Raw genomic sequence first — 18,756 nt, 5'->3', positions numbered from 1 at the left:
GATGCAGCGCACTGCGATTTCCCCAGCATCGTGGACAAAACCAGCCTTCATTGGGGCCGAAAGCACAGGCTGCTGGGCCCTGCTCTCACAATTAACAAGATATCATCAGCTGGTGTGGGGAACTCTGACTCAAGAAGACGAGGACATAATTTTCAGAAATGCCGCAATCGTCAACAGAAGGTAAACTGGCAGCAGGTGGTGAAGGAGCGTGGATTTTCCCGGTGTGCCTTTCAACACCTCCGGTGGCATCACACTCGCCGTGGCGGCATCCACGGCTGATGCTGAGAGTCTTTCATTTCTTCTCAGCCGTTACTGCAAATCCTGTTATGGCAGAGGGACATGGGACAAGGTTGTCTCTGGACAGAGAATGACCAACTCTTATGCACAGCATGGCACGGTTCTTGCATTCGGAAACAAGCGTGGTGAACAAGATCTTGTTACTCCTCTATACACCCTGGCCCTTCAAAGCCCCAAGATTTGGGCACAGCAGCAACGAGGGTAGACAGCGCAAACTAAGGGGAAAGCAGAGCAACCTGCAAGGACCCATCTCTGGAACGTGAAAGGACTGCTTGCAAACCGCCAGAGGAGTCATTCTTTTCTGAGAGCCAAGCTACAAGTGACGCCTTACACAGGTTGGACACTTGTCAGCTTACCTCAAGTTTTGATGGGAAATGTAGGCGTCCAGGTTTTACAGCTTGGCTCTCCATTACACCTGCAAGAACAGGATGCCTACATTTCCCATCAAAACCTGAGGGAAGCTGACAAGTGTCCAACCTGTGTCAGGCCTCACTTGTAGCTTGGCTCTGAGACTCGTCTTCCAAACAGAGCGATCCTAGGGGCCTTCCTGTGGGGTTGCAGGGTGCCCCCACAGGCAGCATTTCACAAGAATCTCGGGCCCCCTCCCCCTTTAAAGAAAAGAAGTGTTGAACACATGCGGTAAACACTCAAACAGAATCTGTGTCAGGTCTCCCACTGGTGAGGGCAAACGGTTCAACGCCTCTGTGCCGTTGTGATGTGGTTCCCCACTGCACGCTCCCCCCCCTTGCCCCCCCATAATTCTTGCCAAGGCGATTCTGAAACTTTGCAAGCAGCAAAAGGCTTAAGACAGGATGGGAATTTTCACAGGGAGGGTCCATCGAATCAGGACTGGGGAGAGGCTCCTGCTTACAAGGTGGGATGACGGAGGGAAACGCAGGATGAAAAAGAGGTAGAGAAAACCCATCTCGCAGACTGAACACCAAACGTGTGCCGAAGGTCTGGGAGAAGGAACCCAAACGCAGCCATTTAGGACATCGCCTAGCCCTGTGCAGCGTGGTCTGGCACACCCTGAAACAGCACACGGGCTCCGTGGAGCGGAAAAGAAGCCTCCGACGGCTGCACAAGTCTCTCTGAGACCCCGTACAGATGAGGGCGTTTGAACAAAGAGCTTATTGAGAAGCAAAGGGTAGGAGGGAGATGCAGCGTTGTTCGAAGGCTACGACCTAAGGTGAGGCCAAACACAAGTTCCCCTTCGCTTCTATACACAACCTGTGCGAAAGGGGCAGAAGCAACTGGCAGGAAAGTAAGCAAGACTTTTTTTGGGGGGGGGGGTAAAAAGAGCATTACAGGGATTCGATATTAGCATTTCAGACCAACACGTAAGTGCTGTTGCTATGGCAACACGGAACCTGCCACGATAGCTGCTCTGGTTTCTAGTCTCAAGCTGCCGCCCGCCCTCAACTCTCCGAGTCGGGTGCTGCACACGCACAAAAAATGACAATACACAAATGCAGTGCAGGACCCCCCACCCCACGAGTTAACGGAAAATATAAGTTCTTGATGCAAGTCATGTGCAGAAATCCTACAAAGCCAAACAACCACCCTCAATTCATAAAACCTTTCCCCCCAAAAGGGCCGTAGAATACAGCGGGTCCTCGACACGGGTCGGCAGAGATTCTTCTCAGCCTTGCCATCCGTGAAGGCCATGCTGCAATAATGGCCTCTTGGCAAACCTTGCAAGACTTGAGCTGCCACACTTGCAGAGCAGGGCTACTCTACCAGTGCTGCCCTCAGCAAGGGACCGCTAGCTCCCGCATCCTTGTAGACCTCCGTGGGTCATCCAAGCATCCAGGGAGATGACAATCAAGGTGGCCTGATGTCCGTCTTCCTCCCTGAACCCCACCTTCTTCTCCTGCTTTCAGGTCAATCTCCATCTCTTGGGAAAGGCTCCTCTGCCTTATCTGGCTGCTCAGAAAGGTCACTGAAGGCACCTTCTTAGGAAGCCACTCTTCAGCTGGTGGCTATGAAAGACAGTTTGGTGTGGTGGTTAAGAATGGCAGGACTCTAATCTGGAGACCCGGGTTTGATTCCCCACTTCTCCGCTTGAAGCCAGCTGGGTGACCTTGGGTCAGTCACAGCTTCTAGGAGCTCTCTCAGCCCCACCCACCTCGCAGGGTGTTTGTTGTTGTGGGGATAATAATGACATACTTTGTAAACTGCTCTGAATGTGGCATTAAGTTGTCCTGAAGGGCGGTATATAAATGGAAGGCTGTTCTTGTTGTTTTGTGTTCTAACCAATGGCTTGGAATTTGACAGATCTTTTTGCTCCTCCATGGACAAGAATAAGAAAATGGTTTACAGGCAACCATACGGAAGTTCGTTAGTTTTTGGCACATGTATCCTTGCAATTTGAGGCTTCTCACTCTCTCTCTCACACACACACACACACACATACACACACACAAACACACACACACACACAGAAACACACAGGAAAGCTTTTATCCCTATGTACACCCTATCTAGCACCAGATGGCAAAAGGATTAGCCACTTAGCATGGGTGCCAAAGCAAAAGATTAGCACATGTTTCTAAAGGATGACTCCACTGCAAGCAAAGCTCTGCACTTAAGTGAGAAGGGCAACTGCCTGCATACAGTACTAGATATAAGCAGAAGGACTGACTCGGTCTGCAGTGTGATTTTCAGCTCTCTCCGGAAGCTTGCTAGACAAAGGCTGACTGGTTTATTACATCTGCAAACTCAGTCGTAAGAACAATTCAGTGTCTTGGATTTCTAGCAAGAACACATTGGTTTTTTGTTTCATCCCAGCTAATCCCCAGAGGAAATTACTGTCTACAAGAACTCCACTGGCTGCTTCTCACCAACAGCTAAGAGCTCTAAGCAAAACTAGTTTGCTTAAACCATAGCTTGAGTTAGTCTACCAGACATAGGCTAGAGACCAACACAATTTGCGCAAACTCTGGCTACTGTACCAGGAACCAGAGGAGTTAGCCGTATTATTCTGTAGTAGCAAAATAGTAAAGAGTCTAGTAGCACCTTTAAGATAACCAACTTTATTGTAGCATAAGCTTTCGAGAGCCACAGCTCTCTTTGTCAGGTGCTACTGGACTCTTTACTGTTTTGAACCAGGAATAAATCCTAACTTGAAATCATAGTTTGGTATTGACTAACAAACCCTGGATTGCTAGACTGTCTGCATTCAGATGTCATAGTTAACTGGGCTTTCATCAAACCAGGGTTTCCCATGGGGTCTCAATGCAGCCTTAGTGCCTCCCCCAGTCTTGAAATCAGAGACTTCCCTACAGTATATGTGCAGATCTCACTTGTTCTGTGAATAATAGCTAGCATCTTAGGTGGTATACTTTCATACTACTACATTTTTAAGTGAACAGGTCTGTAGTTAATCTTGCCCAAGACTTCGTGGGCTGGAGGGTGATGATCATAAAGGGTTTTTTTTTCCCCTCTATGCAATGAACACCTCTTGATCCACCATCTCCTAGAACATCTTTCCTACAGGTGCAACCAAAACTTGAGTGAGTCAGAGAGACCCGAATGTGTGACATGCCATTATCAAGAACAGTTTGACATCTCAAAATGATGGCTCCAAGAATGGATTCTCTTCACTGTACTAGGAAGGGGAAAAAAGGAAAGTGAACCAAGTTCTCTCTTGGCTTTCGAGAACTGACAAAGGACACGTTTTGCTCCCAGCTTGCAGCCTGGCATGAATCTAGCCAACCTCCGGGTTGCATTCTTCTATGAAGGGGTCGTGTGCTGGGGCACTCCTTGGGGCGAGGACCTTGCCCCAAGTGGCAGAGGTGGAACGTGGCGATCAGATACCTCCCTGATCCCGCCCCCCACATAATAAATACGTTTTCTGAGTAGTTTGAGGCAGGATGCCAGGACGCCACAAGCCTATCTTGCAGGAAAGAAGAACAATACTAAAAAGCTTTCATTTTTAAAATCCCAGGGTTTACTCAGTTAGGAAAGCTGCCATGGGGTAGACCAGATGCTTTTCAGGAGAAAAGTCCCAGGTTTAATCCCTGGCCTCTGCAGTTAAATAATCACACAGCAATTATTGACAAAGAACCTTCTCTGCCAGAGGCCCTGGAGAGTTGCTGCCGGTTAGAGCAGGCGACACACAGCTTGAGAGACCCAACAGTCTGACTCAGTCCAAGGCAGCTTCAAGTGTGTTGAAGAACTTGACAGATTCTCTCAATAATCCTCACAACCATCTTGCAAGGTAGGTCAGTACAACTGCTCCATGCGGGAGACAGCGGGAGGGAGTGGCACGGCTTGCTTAAGGTCATCGACTGAGCACAACAGGGAAGGTATGTGATGCTGAAACAGCTCAGGAGCAAGCCAAGATGAGCAGTGCTGACAGACACAAGTTCCCCTAGTGCCAACTTTGCTGCTGCAGGTTGGATACCAGCCGAGCAGTTCCCACGGCACAGCCACCAGCACTGGGGCTTCGCATGCTCCGGGCCTCTACATACCTCTTCAAGTATTTGAAGGGCTGTCACAGAAAGGATGGAGTGAAGTTGTTTTCTGTTGCCCCAGAGAATTAGACCAGAAACAGTGAGTTAAAATGAATGCAAAAGCGTTTTTGACTAAACATCAGAAGAACTTTCTGACAGTTAGAGCGGTTCCTGAGTGGAACAGGCTTCCTCAGGAAGTGGTAGGCTCTTCTTCTTTGGAGGTATTTAAGAAGAAGCTGGATGGCCACCTGACAGCTATGATGATTCTCTGACTCAATATGACTATACAAAAATCAGGAGAGGGGCTGCATAAAGGGATGAACCAGCGCCAGGCTCTTGTGGCCCCTTCTTACATGCCCAGGGTAATGCCAATCGCCACTTTGGGGTCAGGAAGGAATTTTCCTCCAGGCCAGATTGGCCAGGGATCCTGGAGGGTTTTTTTTGCCTTCCTCTGAGCATGGAGCAGGGGTCACTGGGGGAGATAGCTGTGAGTTTCCTGCATTGTGCAGGGTGCTGGACTAGATGACCCTTGGGGTCCCTTCCAGCTCTTCATTTCTATGCCCTCCAGAATGGCAGCCTGCTGAGAATGTTGATGGTTAAGTTAAAAGGCCAATGCATACTAGGAGCTCATGGAAGAGACAAGATATGCACTGGAGGATCCCCAGATCATGGCTTATGGCCAAAACACAATGAGTGGCAGAAGTTGGGTCACAAGTGCCCAACCTGACTCTCAGTCATGTGTACATGTGCGGACTAAAAACCTCTCAGTTGCTCCCAGCAGCTCCAAATGGCCATGGGTGCGTGTGTTGCAGGACGCATGGAGCTAGAAGAAAGGGCAAACAGACCCACCTCTGCTTGCAAAAACAGTCTAGGACAGAGGCCTGAAGCACCTCCTCCCCCCTCGCAGCATTTGGTACTGCACGGAATGACTGAGAGGTTTTTAAAGTTTAGTCCCTGCATGTATGTGGGATTGAGAATCACGCTGGGCACCCCTGACCTGATTTGCTGTCACCTGCGTCATGCATTTCGGCCCTCGGTCAGCATGCCCCATCAGCCAAAGACATCTTTCAGAAAAACCAAGTCCATGTTTCCAGAGTTACAGGTCAGGGAATCTTCAGTTGGTGCAGAACACCACAACCCGATTATTATCAGGAATTAGGCAGAGCAGGCATATGACTCCCATTCTGCAAGTCCCATTGGCCACCCATCAGTTACTGGGCTCAATTCAAGGTTTCGGCTATCACGTACCAAGTCCACGTTCCCTCGTATCAGCAGCACTGCCTCTCTCTCTATGGTCTGCCACAGCAGCTTCACTCATCTGAACAGTGCCTTCTGAAGACAGCACCCTGCAGTTTGGCAAAATCAACAACTGCCTCGTACACACACACACTCTCTATCACGGCACCCACCTTACGGAACGGCCTTCCAGATGAGGTTAGGAGGGCTCCGGCTATGCAAAACTGAATTATTTAGCAGGACTTTTTTTAGACAGGTAGAAGGGCTGCACTGTAAGGAAATGGTTCAAAGAGATGCACTGGTAAAGGGACAGGGACTGTACACTATACTACTGTGTACTGTCTGATGTTGTACGCTCCTACTGGGTAGTTTCTGCATTGTTTAATACATACTTTAATTGCATGTTTCAGCATTGTTTTCAGCTTTGTATTGGATCTGTGCTTGTTTCTAATCTCTACAAAGTTGCATTTGCATACCCTAGGGCAGGGGTGGGCAATTGTTTTGGCTCGGGGGCCACTTTGTGGGAGCGGAGGTTAGCGGAGGGCCGCACCTTTTAAAATGATTGCATTCATTAGTTAACGTTGCATTTCAGAAAAGGTATAAATTGTATCATAAAAATCAATAAATATAAATTAAATAAAATAGTGGTAGTTTTATTCAATTTATTTATTGTGCTAATTTCATATAATCTATAGCTGCAAGCACATTTAATTTTAGAATCAGTTTAATGAGACAAATGTACCCTATCACACTTTTCTACTGTCTTGGCAGGCCACAAAAAACTCTATAGCGGGCCGCATGTTGCCCACCCCTGCCCTAGGGCATTATTTATTGAATGTCCCAGCTGTTGACAGTACTGATTTACACTGTGCAATGCACCCAGCTATTAATCATAGTGACTTACCCTGTGTAACCTGCCTTGAGTCCAAGTGAGAAAGGTAAACTATAAATAATGTAAATAAATAAATAAATAAATCTCACCTGAAAGGGACCTCCTCTTGTGGAAAGTCCATGTAGTAACGAATGAAAAACCTCTCTGAATCCTCCCGTTCTCCCTCTGCAATGACGCTTCCATTCAGCTTAGTGATAGATGGTAATCTGCATATATGCAGAGAAACAAGCAAGAAAAACAAGAGTTTAACATCTAATAAGGTTTTTTTTTAAAAAATTTGAGAGCAATCAGTGAGATCGATGAGAACTGTACTCCCAGGAGATTTTCCCATGGGATCAGACAGCCAAAAATGTAGCTCTCAAAAGGAAAGCAAATTTTATGCCACCTCCTTCCAGAAGGAAATTTGATTTAAGGTCGCGCGTAGCAATTTGAATATAAATCTCTCTTGATTCTTGTAACATCTCTCATTTCATTGGCTTTGAGTAGAGCTTCATAAACATTGCCCTGAAAAAAAATGGCTCTGGGTGAATGCAGCTACAAATCCCACAAGAACCAAGTGCTGCTGTATGACCTGCTCCTGGTATTGCACAGCGGGGATACAAAGGGCTACTAGCCATCAGGCAGTCGGGAAGGGCTGATGTTTCAGTCCCTTTGGACAGCGGCCTACTCACTCACTCTCCCGTGGATGCAAAAACAAAGAAATAAAGATGGGGCTGGAACTCCGAAACATTAACCTATTCCAGTTTGGTGAAGTGGCTAAGAGCGCGGGACTCTAATCTGGAGAGCCGGGTTTGATTCCCCATCCCTCCAATTGAAGCCAGCTGGGTGACCTTGGGCTAGTCACAGCTCTCTCAGAGCTCTCTCAGCCCCACCCACCTCACAGGGTGTTTTGTTGTGGGGATAATAAGGGCATACTTTGTAAACCGCTCTGAGTGGGCATTAAGTTGTCCTGAAGGGCGGTATATAAATCAACCATTATTATTATTATATTCTATCTTCCTCCCAAAGAACTCACATGGCTATGTGCTCTTCCATTTTATCCTCAACAACCACCCTGTAACAGAGGTTAGGCTTAGACACGATTGACTAGCTAGGGTCACCACTTCATGGCTGAGTGGAGATTTGAACCTAGATTTCCCCAACCTTAGCTCAAAATTCTAACCATTACACAATACTGCTTCTCATCAAACTGACCTGGCAATCATTTAAACTGCTAGCGTTTGCTCACAACCCCATTAAAGGCTAGCTTCAGATAGTACATAAAAGTAATTAGTTCTAAGGCAGATTTTGTATACTGGAATACATATAAGCTTCCACCGGATCCCATTAATTTTTCACTTGGTCAACTAAGGTTCGCTGGGGTAGTGATTTGATCTAGAATCTACAATATGGGGGGGGGGGACGGACTGGTGGGCCAAGCGAGTGGCGTGGCGTCCATCTTTCAAGAACTTTCAGGACTTTTTTCTTTGGTCCCTCTGGTACTGTATAGCTTTTGCTCTTAGAAATGGCAACGCTTATAGAATCCGCCCCCCACGCAAGAGATTTCAAATGGCTTATTGGGTCTTCTGAGAAAAAGCATCACCCTGTTACTGACTTGATTTCATAAAGATACAATGTAGACACTGCATCACATAAATGCTTTTTCATGCTGTAATTTATTAACTTAATTGTGACTCTTTACTACATAATTATATGCATACTGTAATCTTGAAAAAAGTCTCATTTTAATAGATACTCTTGGATTTGAGTCATTATGACAGTCAGATTCCCAACTGGCCGACGGATCATGCATGATTTAAGTTATGCAATTACACCACCATTTATGCAGAGAGACTGAAGTTGGAGGAACCCAATTTTCCCTACATATCTGAAAATAAACCATCTTTCCCTTCTGCCCGACAAGGCATACTGCATTACTTAAATGCTTGCATATTCCTACATAATCAAAGTAGACTCAATAAAGGCTATTGCCTTCCTCTCCTGTCTCAAACTACTCAACGTACTTTGCTCCCCAGCCATTGCTGTATCTAACTTCTACCATCCATCCTTTTGAATTTTGCAAAAAACCCTCAAATCCTGCCATCGAAATCAGGCATATGAGAAAATTCAAAGACACCCAACTTGAATAAAGACCTCGGGGTGCAGAGTTTAGACCTGTGGGAAAGGGGGATGTGGCACCCCCTTGTACAGACATGGGACAGGCCAGCAAATGGTGCACACAAGCCCACTGCAGAGGGGGCAGGAAACGAGGACGAAGGCCAGGGAAGCCACCTTATCTAGTGCCTCCCAAATCACGGAGCCTCCCACAGCATGGAGCCTGACCCACAGAGGCACCTTCAGGATACAGACTTTATTGCCCAAACTGAGCTCCTTAAATTTGGACCCCCATCCCCCCCCCCCCAATCAAAGCAGAGAGATGTCTCCAGACCTGGCTATTACCAGCTTCCTGCGCTCTTCATTGGTGTATGGCTGAAGGAGAGGAATGCCCAACAATCGCACTTCCTCGAGCTTGGGGAAAGAATTGAGTTTGTCGATGTCTTCCCAGCTTTGCAGACCTGCTTAAAAGAAAGTGGCAAGACCGGGTTGAGGAGAGAAGGGAGAGAAATCAAGCACGTTAGAAAATGGGACACGTTGCAGGATTATACAGCAGAGAAATCAGCAGCTTAATTTTTTCCATCAAACCCAATGAAAACTGGGAAGCAGAGATAATGATGCACCCACAACCATTCAAGTTATAAAAAACTCTCATTGACAGAGAGCCTAATATACTTGGGAGCCAGAGGCAGAAAATCCAAAACAGCACCCCATGGAACAGTAAGACCACCAGGCCAATGGCTGACAATTCCACCTCCCCTCCTCTATATCCTCCCCTCCAAAGTGTCTGCCTTTGTTAGACTGCCTCACCGGATCAGGCCAGTGGTGGAAAGGATAACATGCCTGTGTCATATATCAGGCCCAGCTCAGTCGCTTGTCAGTCGCTTTACCTCTGCCTGTCAAAGTAGTGCTCAGGATCAGGGCTTTTTTTCAGCTGGAACGCAGTGGAACAGAGTTCCGGAACCTCTTGAAAACGGTTACGTGGCTGGTGGCCCCGCCCCCTGATCTCCAGACAGAGGGGAGTTGAGATTGCTGAGTGGCGCAGAGGGCAATCTCAACTCCCCTCTGTCTGGAGATCAGGGGGCGGGGCCACCAGCCACGTGACCGGTTTTCGCCAAGGGCGATTTAAACTTTTTAAAATTCCCTCGTTCCAGCTGACCCAAAGTGACGTCATTGGCCCTGGGAGCATGTGTGCACTTTGCGCGTGCACATGTGGTATGAGGGGCACCACCTCCTGCCAAGAGTTGCCCCCTGTGCTGGCAACCCGCTGAGTTCCACTATCTCTTTCCCCAGAAAAAAAGCCCTGGTCAGGATTTATTACTTCCCCTGCTGTGGCCTGAGTTTGATTTGTCATCAAGAAAATCTGGGAGGGGGTTTAAAGCTCTCTGGCAGAGAACATGCTTTGTACACAGGCAGTTCCAGGTCTGATCTCTCTCTAGTTCAAAAAAATGATCTCAGATAGCAGTTGTTGGGATAAGCCCTTCCACCTGAGATTCCTGGAGAGCCACCATTATCTAGAGATCATACTAAGCCAAAGAGACCTGTGGTCTGATTTTGGCAGCTTCTTATGGTAAGAGGACAGCTATGACGTGAGGATGGGCTGTAGCTCAGGAGAGAAGCACCTGCTTCGCCTACAGGTCTGAGGTTCAATTCCCAGCATTATCAGTTAGAAGGATCTTAAGGTGGCATTTACTGGAAAATCGAGTCTTGGAGAACCATTGCCAGTCCAAGCAGACATCACTGAGCTAGATTTATTTATTGGCAATATTTATATTCTGCCTTATCTCCACAACCTGAAGGCTGCACACCAGTGGCCCGTCTTGATACAGGGAAGCTTCAGCTGTTTATATTTCACGCAAGTGTGAATGCTGTCCCTTAAGACAGTTCACTCTTCCTAAACAGCAGGGACTATTTCCGTTCAAAGGCAATGCTGCTTTCCCCTCTATGCTTTGCTCCTTCCCATTACAGTGAAAAGACGACGATCAAGTCTTATGTCAAGGGAAGCTCCTAGTAATGGGCTGTATCCCATGGATCTGTTCTGCTGGTGGAAGTGCTTTCCTTTGAGTGATTGTTGTTGTAGGGATAATAATAACATACTTTGTAAACCACTCTGAGTGGGTGTTAACTGTTAAATCATCCTGAAGGGCGGTATATAAATCGAATGTTATTATTGTCGGCTGAAAGAGTCTTCCCATGTGCATGATGCTTTCTTTGCATCAGGGGAAGATGCCTTCTACCGGAGAAAAGCTTCCCCACTAGCAGAATGGATCTGCAGAATCCAACTCTTTGGTTTATGTTCCAAGATCCTTCATTTAGCTGTGCCTCACCTGACTTGTGTAGGCTGATGGATCGCAGGTTTGGGAACAGGCGCCCGAGAGAATCTTCCGAGTCCTCAATGGTCGTCAGGTAATTGTTAGCCAAGACAAGCGTGTCCAGCGACGGAAACATGATCCCCAACTTCCTAATTTCGGGCCAGTCTCTGAGATTATTGTCAGTTATGTGGAGCAATTTGAGAGAGTGACAACACGCCGGAGAACAAGACACTGTTTTATAGTCGTTAAGGCACAGGAAGAGTTCCTCCAAGCTGCAGAGAGAGAATTATTTGAAAGCTCTTACATCAAGACCTCAAGGATGAAAGGAGCCAGTTTACAAGGAATTCTCCCCTCCAGGTTGTACCCCTGCAGCATACAGTGAAGTCATAAAGGTTAAAGATGGAAGGGGGTGGTGGTTCAGGACAGAACACCTACTTTGCATGCCGAATTATCTCAGATTAAAGGACTTCAGGTAGCAGGTGATGGGAAGGACTTTTCTCTGCTTGAAACCTGGAGAGCTGCTACGAGCCACAGTAGACAGTCTTGAGCTAGACGGGCTGAGAGTCTGACTCTGCTTAATGCAGCTCTCTCTGCTCAAACGCATACAGGATTGCTCCCCAATAAAACACTTGTATGGGAAACAAGGACTCTGTGGGGAACAAGGGTTCAGCCAAGTCCTCTTCCCGACATGTGATAAGCAAGGGTTTTCTTCCTGCAGATAGAGGATTGCGTACTGGAATGCTGCCTCGCAGCAACCCCCACCATCCCAAAAAACAACTCAATGCATGTAGAAAAATGTCAGGGAGAACTAAGGAAGCAGAAGGCTGCTGCCAAGCTGGAGCCTGTCCAGAAATGTGACGGCCAACATTTTATAAAAATGCAAGGAAACCTTTAACTGGCGGCGGAAGGCCAAGCCCTGCTGCAGCCCTGCTCCCCATTTAACCTTCTTCAAAAGCCAACGTCTCCATTAGCAGAGCGTTTTACACTGATAAGTTTAGCAGAGCCCCAGAAGGCGGCCCTGTCACTGATACCATGCTATCGTCATCATCTGTCAACTTGACAGTCGAAGTCGTGTAAAAGTAGAAGATGGGTCCGGGAGCTCTGCACCAGCGCCCTGATGGGTTCAAAGGGATCACAACCTTGGAAACGGCATTGCCCGGATGTCGTCTGAACCCTCTACTTCAAACGAAGGCGAGAGCAAGGGATACAAGCTTGTAAGTGGTTAAGAGACTGAATTATGAGCCAGAGAGTCCACAAACCAAATCTAGCTCAGCCACAAACTTACTGGGGAACTTTGGGCAAGGGACCCTCTCTCAATCATCTCTGATATATGGGTAAACGTGGTGACCTACTTTACAGATATGTTGTAAGGATTACAATAATGTAATAAGCAGGAACACTGACGCTGGAAAGCGTTTCATACGTGCAAAATATTAACCAATATTAACAAACAGCAGATCTGACAACAGCAGAGGCTGTTATGGCATTAACCATAACGTTTTTGGCTGCAAACCCATACAATGCTTACTGGGCACTAAGCCTACTGAACTCCGTGGAACTTGCTTCCAAGTCAACATGCATAGGGTCCGGTTGCCTGTCAGTGTCCTCAAAGGAGCTGGAGGGGGCGGGGAGTCGCTGGATTTATTGATTTAAACTATTTCTATGCTGCCTCTTTGAGGTGGCTTGTAATTAAAAACCACAGTATAAAACTCAAGCCAGACATAAGCAGCATCAAAACTAGCCATAAAACGGAGCAGACCATTAAAAAACTGGTAAGATAACCCCTAACTTGGATGCTCTTGTTGATGGCTAGGGCAACGACTGAAAAGACCCTGCCCCTAGCAGATGCCGTCCTTGCATCCGAAAAAGAAAAACGGTGCATGCTATGGCGCCACGCCCAGAGGACGCGAAAGCCAGATTTGGGGCACAGAACAGAAAAGCCCAAAACACACATACTATAAGAGTAATTGAGGCCCCCTAGAAGCCATGGCTGAAAATCACATACTGACATAGTAAAGAACATAAGAGAAGCCATGTTGGATCAGACCAACGGCCCATCCAGTCCAACACTCTTGTGTCACACAGTGGCCAAAAAACCAGGTGTCCTCAGGAGGTCTGCAAGTGGGGAAGGGACACTAGAAGGCCTCCCATTGATTGCCCCCCCCACAACATTGTAAACGTTGTTTACAATGTTGTAAACATTTCAAGATTATATGGCAACATTGCAATTAGGAACGATGGGACGGAGAGTGATGTAATAGACTCTATGACACAAGCATCATGAAGAAAGGAGGCGTTTGTGCAATAGGTGTGTGTATGCATGCAGCCACGTGCGGCCCCACAGCTGCAAGATAAGCACACAGAATCATCACAGGGAATATGATTCCCCTAAGCACGAACATTAACATTCTCAAAATAAACCAGGGCCTCCATTTATCATAAGCTAACAATGACAGTTGCAACACTGAGATGACAGGCAGAGGCCAGGCAACTCCCTGCTGCGTCTGAGCCCCGCTCCAGCTAAGAGCCGCTTTCCCTCCAGCTTGCAACGGTCCCCACTGAGACCACAAAATCAAGCTGGCAGCAGCCAGCCAGCCCTTCATCGCACCCGACTCCAGATTCAAATTGAGATCAACGGGACCATCAGAGGGAGGACAGGAAGGCAGCAGCTGACTGAGAATCCCCTTGCCGAGAGATTTTTCTGTGTTTTGCATTTTTTGTGAATTGCTTGAGGAGCGAATCTTTGGATGAAAAGTAGGATAAAAATGTAAGTTGACGAAGAAGTACTCAGCACTTTGAATACTCTGTAGGAGTGGGTCTTCAGCTCTTTCAGCACTGAGACCCACCTTAAATGCCCAGGAAGCACTGGAAGGGCTGACAGGCAGCAGAGCTAGGCCAAGGAAAGAGAAAGGCAAGGGACAGGGCGGCCAGGAGGGGGGTAGTGGCTAAACCTGCTGGGCTGAGTCCTCTCCACCACCGAATGACTGTGCCTCCCCGCCCTGCTCGTCCTCTCAGCGTGTGCACACAAAGAGAGAGAGAAGGCATGGCGCTTCGTTCTCCATGCATGCGCACCATCCAAAATGCAGCCAAGAAAGGCAGCTCTATAGACATGATGAAAATCCATGATCTAGAGGGACCCCGACCCATAACAGAACGCGGCCAACACACCTGCAGGACTGCCTCTCCCAGCACATCCCTCAAAGAGTTTTACGCTCAGCCGACAAGCAGCTGCTGGTGATCCCCAGCCTGAGGGACATTCATCTGGTCTTGACCAGGGCCAGGGCTTTCTTGGTCCCGGCTCCGGCCGGTGGAACTCTCCCCCAATGGAAACTCGGCCCCCGTGGGATCTATTACAGTTCCACAGGGCCTGCAAGCCAGAGTTGTCCCACTGGGCCTATGGCTGAGGCCTGATGATGTACTCTGTGGCGGTTCGTGCCCCCACCGTGCAGGCCTGCCTTTGACCGGCTCCAGCTTCTGCTGTCTGCATTTTAATCTCAGCCTCTGGGGTATATATACTGGCACCTTATTTATGGAGTCTTTGATTGGTTTCTATCTGTTTAACACGTAATTTTAAATTTTTGTATCTATATGCCTGTCGTGAGCCGCCCTGGGTCTGTGTGTGGGGAGGGCGGGATATAAACCTAACAATAAACATAAACATAGGATGAAGGCCACTGCTCTGCAGTGCTTCGTGCATATTAACAACCATATAGGTTGTTAACAACCATATAGGTTGTTAATATACAATGCCAAGACCACGGCAATACAGCCCGGAAAACCCACAACAACCATCGTTCTCTGGCCGTGAAAGCCTTCGACAATACACCATATAGGGTAGGTCAACATCATTATATCGCAACGGATTCAAGGCTGAGAGATGTTGACCAGCTGAGGGCTCTCAAGCGAGTTCACAACGGAAGTCAAACTCTGACGGGTGACTTTCTGGGCCGCAGCCTCTGAGTTACTGTGCTCACTGATGCTGCCGTTTGTACGTAACAGGCCTCAGCCCCAGCCCCGCCCGCCCCGTGCTTACTCTGGTAATTCTTGCAGTATTGTGTGGACCGCCTCCCAGGACGCTTTGCTGTTGTTGAGTACAAGTTTGCGAACGCCAGCGAAAGACCCGGCACATGTCCTCTCCAAAACGGACAAACTCAGAGGGTTGGAACTGAGGTTTAGAAACTCCAGGTGGGGAACGTTTGACACAATTTTACTGACCTGGGAGGGAAAGGGAAGGAGAAACAAGAAAGAAAAGCGTATCAGGTGGCAATCAGATCTCCAGGAATATTCTGTCATCTCAAATTTTTTTAAAAAAACGCAGCCCGGTCTTCCAGCACGGCTCATTGAGTCGGAGAATGATATGGATTCTAACAGCATTCAAGATGGCTATCTGTAATTCATACTGCAGCTATTTGCTGATCTAGATGGATTGGCTAATTGCTTGTTCACCTCAATGCTTCATTTAATTACATGGGGAAAAAAGGCTTGATAAGGAAAAATGCACATTGTTGGCAGACTTCATGAGACCCACCTGAATAGCAGCGAAGCCCCCCCACCCCAAACACACACATCGGAAGCCAACATTTTTCAAAGGGCTACTTTACTCAGGGCAATTCATCTTCCTGGGATCTTGAAAGCGCAGAATCCCATGGCTAGCAAAGAGTTTTGATTCCTGACATACTTAGTTTCTATGGATTCTTTGGGATTGATTTATATATATAAAAGCAAGCTCCTAAGCTGCTGTGTAGTTTCAGTTTGAAAAACAAGCACTTCTGTCAACAAAAGAACACCACCTTTGATTTAAAGTATTTACAAGGCCTTCAGGGATGGCTAAGAACCAAAAAAAATACAACGTAAGAATAAACTAAGGGCTAAAAGCAATTATCAAAAAAATTAAGTGAACCACCTGCATTGTTACTTCACCAGTCAGCCAACACAAGTGTAAAAACGTTGCAGACTTATAGTGCAATCTCAAACAGAGGTCAACAGGCACAGAAGGGGGTAACTCTGCTTAGGATAGCACAGCTGGCTCACTTGTGTAGAGTGGACGGCCAACACAGACTGGCGGGATAGTCTGTGTTATGTGCCGTCAAGTCGCCTCTGACCTAAGGTGGCCCCATGAATGAAAGACCTCCAAAACGTCCTCTCAGTAACAGACTTGCTCAGATCCTAGAAACTGGAGGACGTGGCTTCTTTGATTGAGTCAAGCCATCTCGTTTTAGGTCTTCCTCTTTTCCTGCTGTCACTTTTCTCAGCATTATTGACTTTTCCAGAGAATCTTGTCTTCTCATGAGTGTGACCAAAGTACAATAGCTTCAGTTTTGTCATTTTAGCTTCTAGGGAGAAATCAGGCTTGATTTGATCTAGTACCCACTTGTCTTTTTGACTGTCCATGGAATCTGCAACTCTCCTCCAGCACCACGTTTCAAATGAATCAATTTTCTTCCTGTCAGCTTTCTTCACTGTCCAACTTTCACATCCATACATAGTAATGGGGAATACCATAGTTTGGATAATCTTGATCTGGGTTCCCAGAGAGACATCTTTAAGGATCTTCTCTGGTTCCCTCACAGCTGCTCTTCCAAGTCTCAGTCTTCTTCTGATATCTTCACTGCAGTCTCCCTTTTGGTTGATGATTGAGCCAAGGAATAGAAAATCTTGAACAATTTCAATTTCCTCATTGTAACTTTAAAATTGTGTAATTCCTCAGTAGTCACTACCTAAACCACACCAATTTTATTATAACAACAATAACAACAACTGCACTTGTATACCGCTCTTCTGGACAGATTAGCGTCCACTCAGAGCATTGAACAAAGGCAGTGTTCTTTATTATCCCCACAACACAGCTTGGAATGAGCGGAGCGGCTTACCCAGGGCCAGTTGCAGACGTCATAGCAGTTGTAGGATTTGGACCACCAGAGTGCTGATTTGCAGTCCAACCACTTAATCAATATGTTATGGCACCTCTAAGAATTTATTTATTTTATTTACGTCATTTATAGTCCGCCTTTCCCACTGAGACTCAAGGCGGATTACACAGTATGAGGTTAATACAATCAGTATCAAATAAGTACATTCCAATACAATACAATCCCTGATACAATAGACTGCGGTCACATACGGTTAGGGTATGAGCAAGCTGGAAGGAGGAAAAAGCCTCTAGCCCAGAGAAAGGCCTCCTGAGCTTGAGACTTCCCCTGCCTGGTAGCCCTGACAGAATACAGCAATCAGGCTCCAAACAGAGGATACAAATTCACCATAGTTTTAGGCTCGAGGCACAGTTGGGAGCATTCGGTTAGCAGGGATGGGCCACGACTCAGCAGCATGTCCCAGGTACCACTCCTGGCATCTCCAGTTCAAAGGGTTTTAAGTTGCTGTACAAAGAGAGGTTCATGACTGAGACCTTGAATGTGCCGGTCCAATGAACCTGTGGCCTGGCAGCTCAGTCTTACTTAAAATACTAGGGAAAGACCTCTCAGTATGATGGGCTAGCGAAGAAGGGCTTCCTTTCTGGGGGGCGGCAGGGCATGTAGGTCACTCAGAACCAGAGCCATTCCCTACAGGGCTCCGGCTAGCTCAGACCGCGCAGGCCTGGCTTTCGTCTGCACAGCCCCACCCTGTTATCTGTTCCTGTGTCATGCTAATCTTCAGAATTAGAAGGGGCTCTAAAGGATTAATTCTAACCCAAGTCAATACAGGAAATCCAAACCAGCAATTCCACTTGGGATGGTGTGGGGTTCCAATAAACATGACTCTATAAAGGGCAGAAGCTCCCAAGGTTTGCCAATTTCATTCCCCCTCCATCAAATGCCTAGTATGAGTCCTAGCAGATGATCTAGCAAGGGGAGAGGGATCCATTTTCACAGCACATCTTTCCTCCCAATTCAAACTTTAGTGGCAATGTGTCATGGACCAACCCAGCCCAGCAGAGCAGAGAGACACAGAGGACTCTTCTGAGGGAGAGGCAGCCAGCGAACCTGACCCAGATCCACGGCCAGTGGCAGAGGCACTGCAGGAGGAGGCAGTCTCTGAAGGCTCAGACATAGATCCGCAGACAGGTCCCAGCACATCGGTCCCTCAGCTTCCCAGCCCTGGGCCAGCAGCAGAGAGCCAGGCACCAGCCAGCTCTCCCCCTCAGCTTTCCAGCCCTGGGCTGGCAACAGAGACCCACGGTGACCATTTGAGGGGCAGGAAGGGCCAGAGGAGGAGGCTCCGGCTCTCCCCACCACCCTGTGGGGCCACGCAGCAATGGAGGAGGCGGCTCCGGCCCTCCCCGCTGCCCAGCTGACGGTGCAGGCTGAGGAGGCAGCAGCGCAGTGGCAGCTCCGGCAGCTTCGCCTACCCCCCACCCCCAGGTCAGGTAAGTGGGGTGGAGGGGACGGGGGGGGGGGTAAGTGGGGAAGTGAGGGGGTGGGTGGGTGCTGGGAGAAAGCCTCCCTCCCGAATCACTTTGGTATGCCCCGAATCT

The 18,756-nt window shown here is 47.8% G+C and overlaps 1 protein-coding gene across 1 annotated transcript in view; it reads right to left on the bottom strand.

Annotated features, from left to right (window-relative positions):
- Nucleotides 1-18,756, bottom strand: part of TBCEL (tubulin folding cofactor E like) — a 37,848-nt gene that overhangs the window by 6,232 nt on the left and 12,860 nt on the right. The window contains exons 5-8 of the mRNA XM_054997617.1: nucleotides 15,322-15,503; nucleotides 11,304-11,560; nucleotides 9,311-9,437; nucleotides 6,972-7,088 (exon numbers count right to left, since the gene is read on the bottom strand). Coding sequence (XP_054853592.1) covers nucleotides 6,972-7,088; nucleotides 9,311-9,437; nucleotides 11,304-11,560; nucleotides 15,322-15,503 — 683 coding nt within the window. The remainder of the gene's footprint in view (nucleotides 1-6,971; nucleotides 7,089-9,310; nucleotides 9,438-11,303; nucleotides 11,561-15,321; nucleotides 15,504-18,756) is intronic.

The sequence above is a fragment of the Eublepharis macularius genome, chromosome 14 (assembly GCF_028583425.1).
Source record: "Eublepharis macularius isolate TG4126 chromosome 14, MPM_Emac_v1.0, whole genome shotgun sequence".
NCBI lineage: Eukaryota > Metazoa > Chordata > Lepidosauria > Squamata > Eublepharidae > Eublepharis > Eublepharis macularius.
This window is presented reverse-complemented; position numbering and strand designations above follow the sequence as displayed.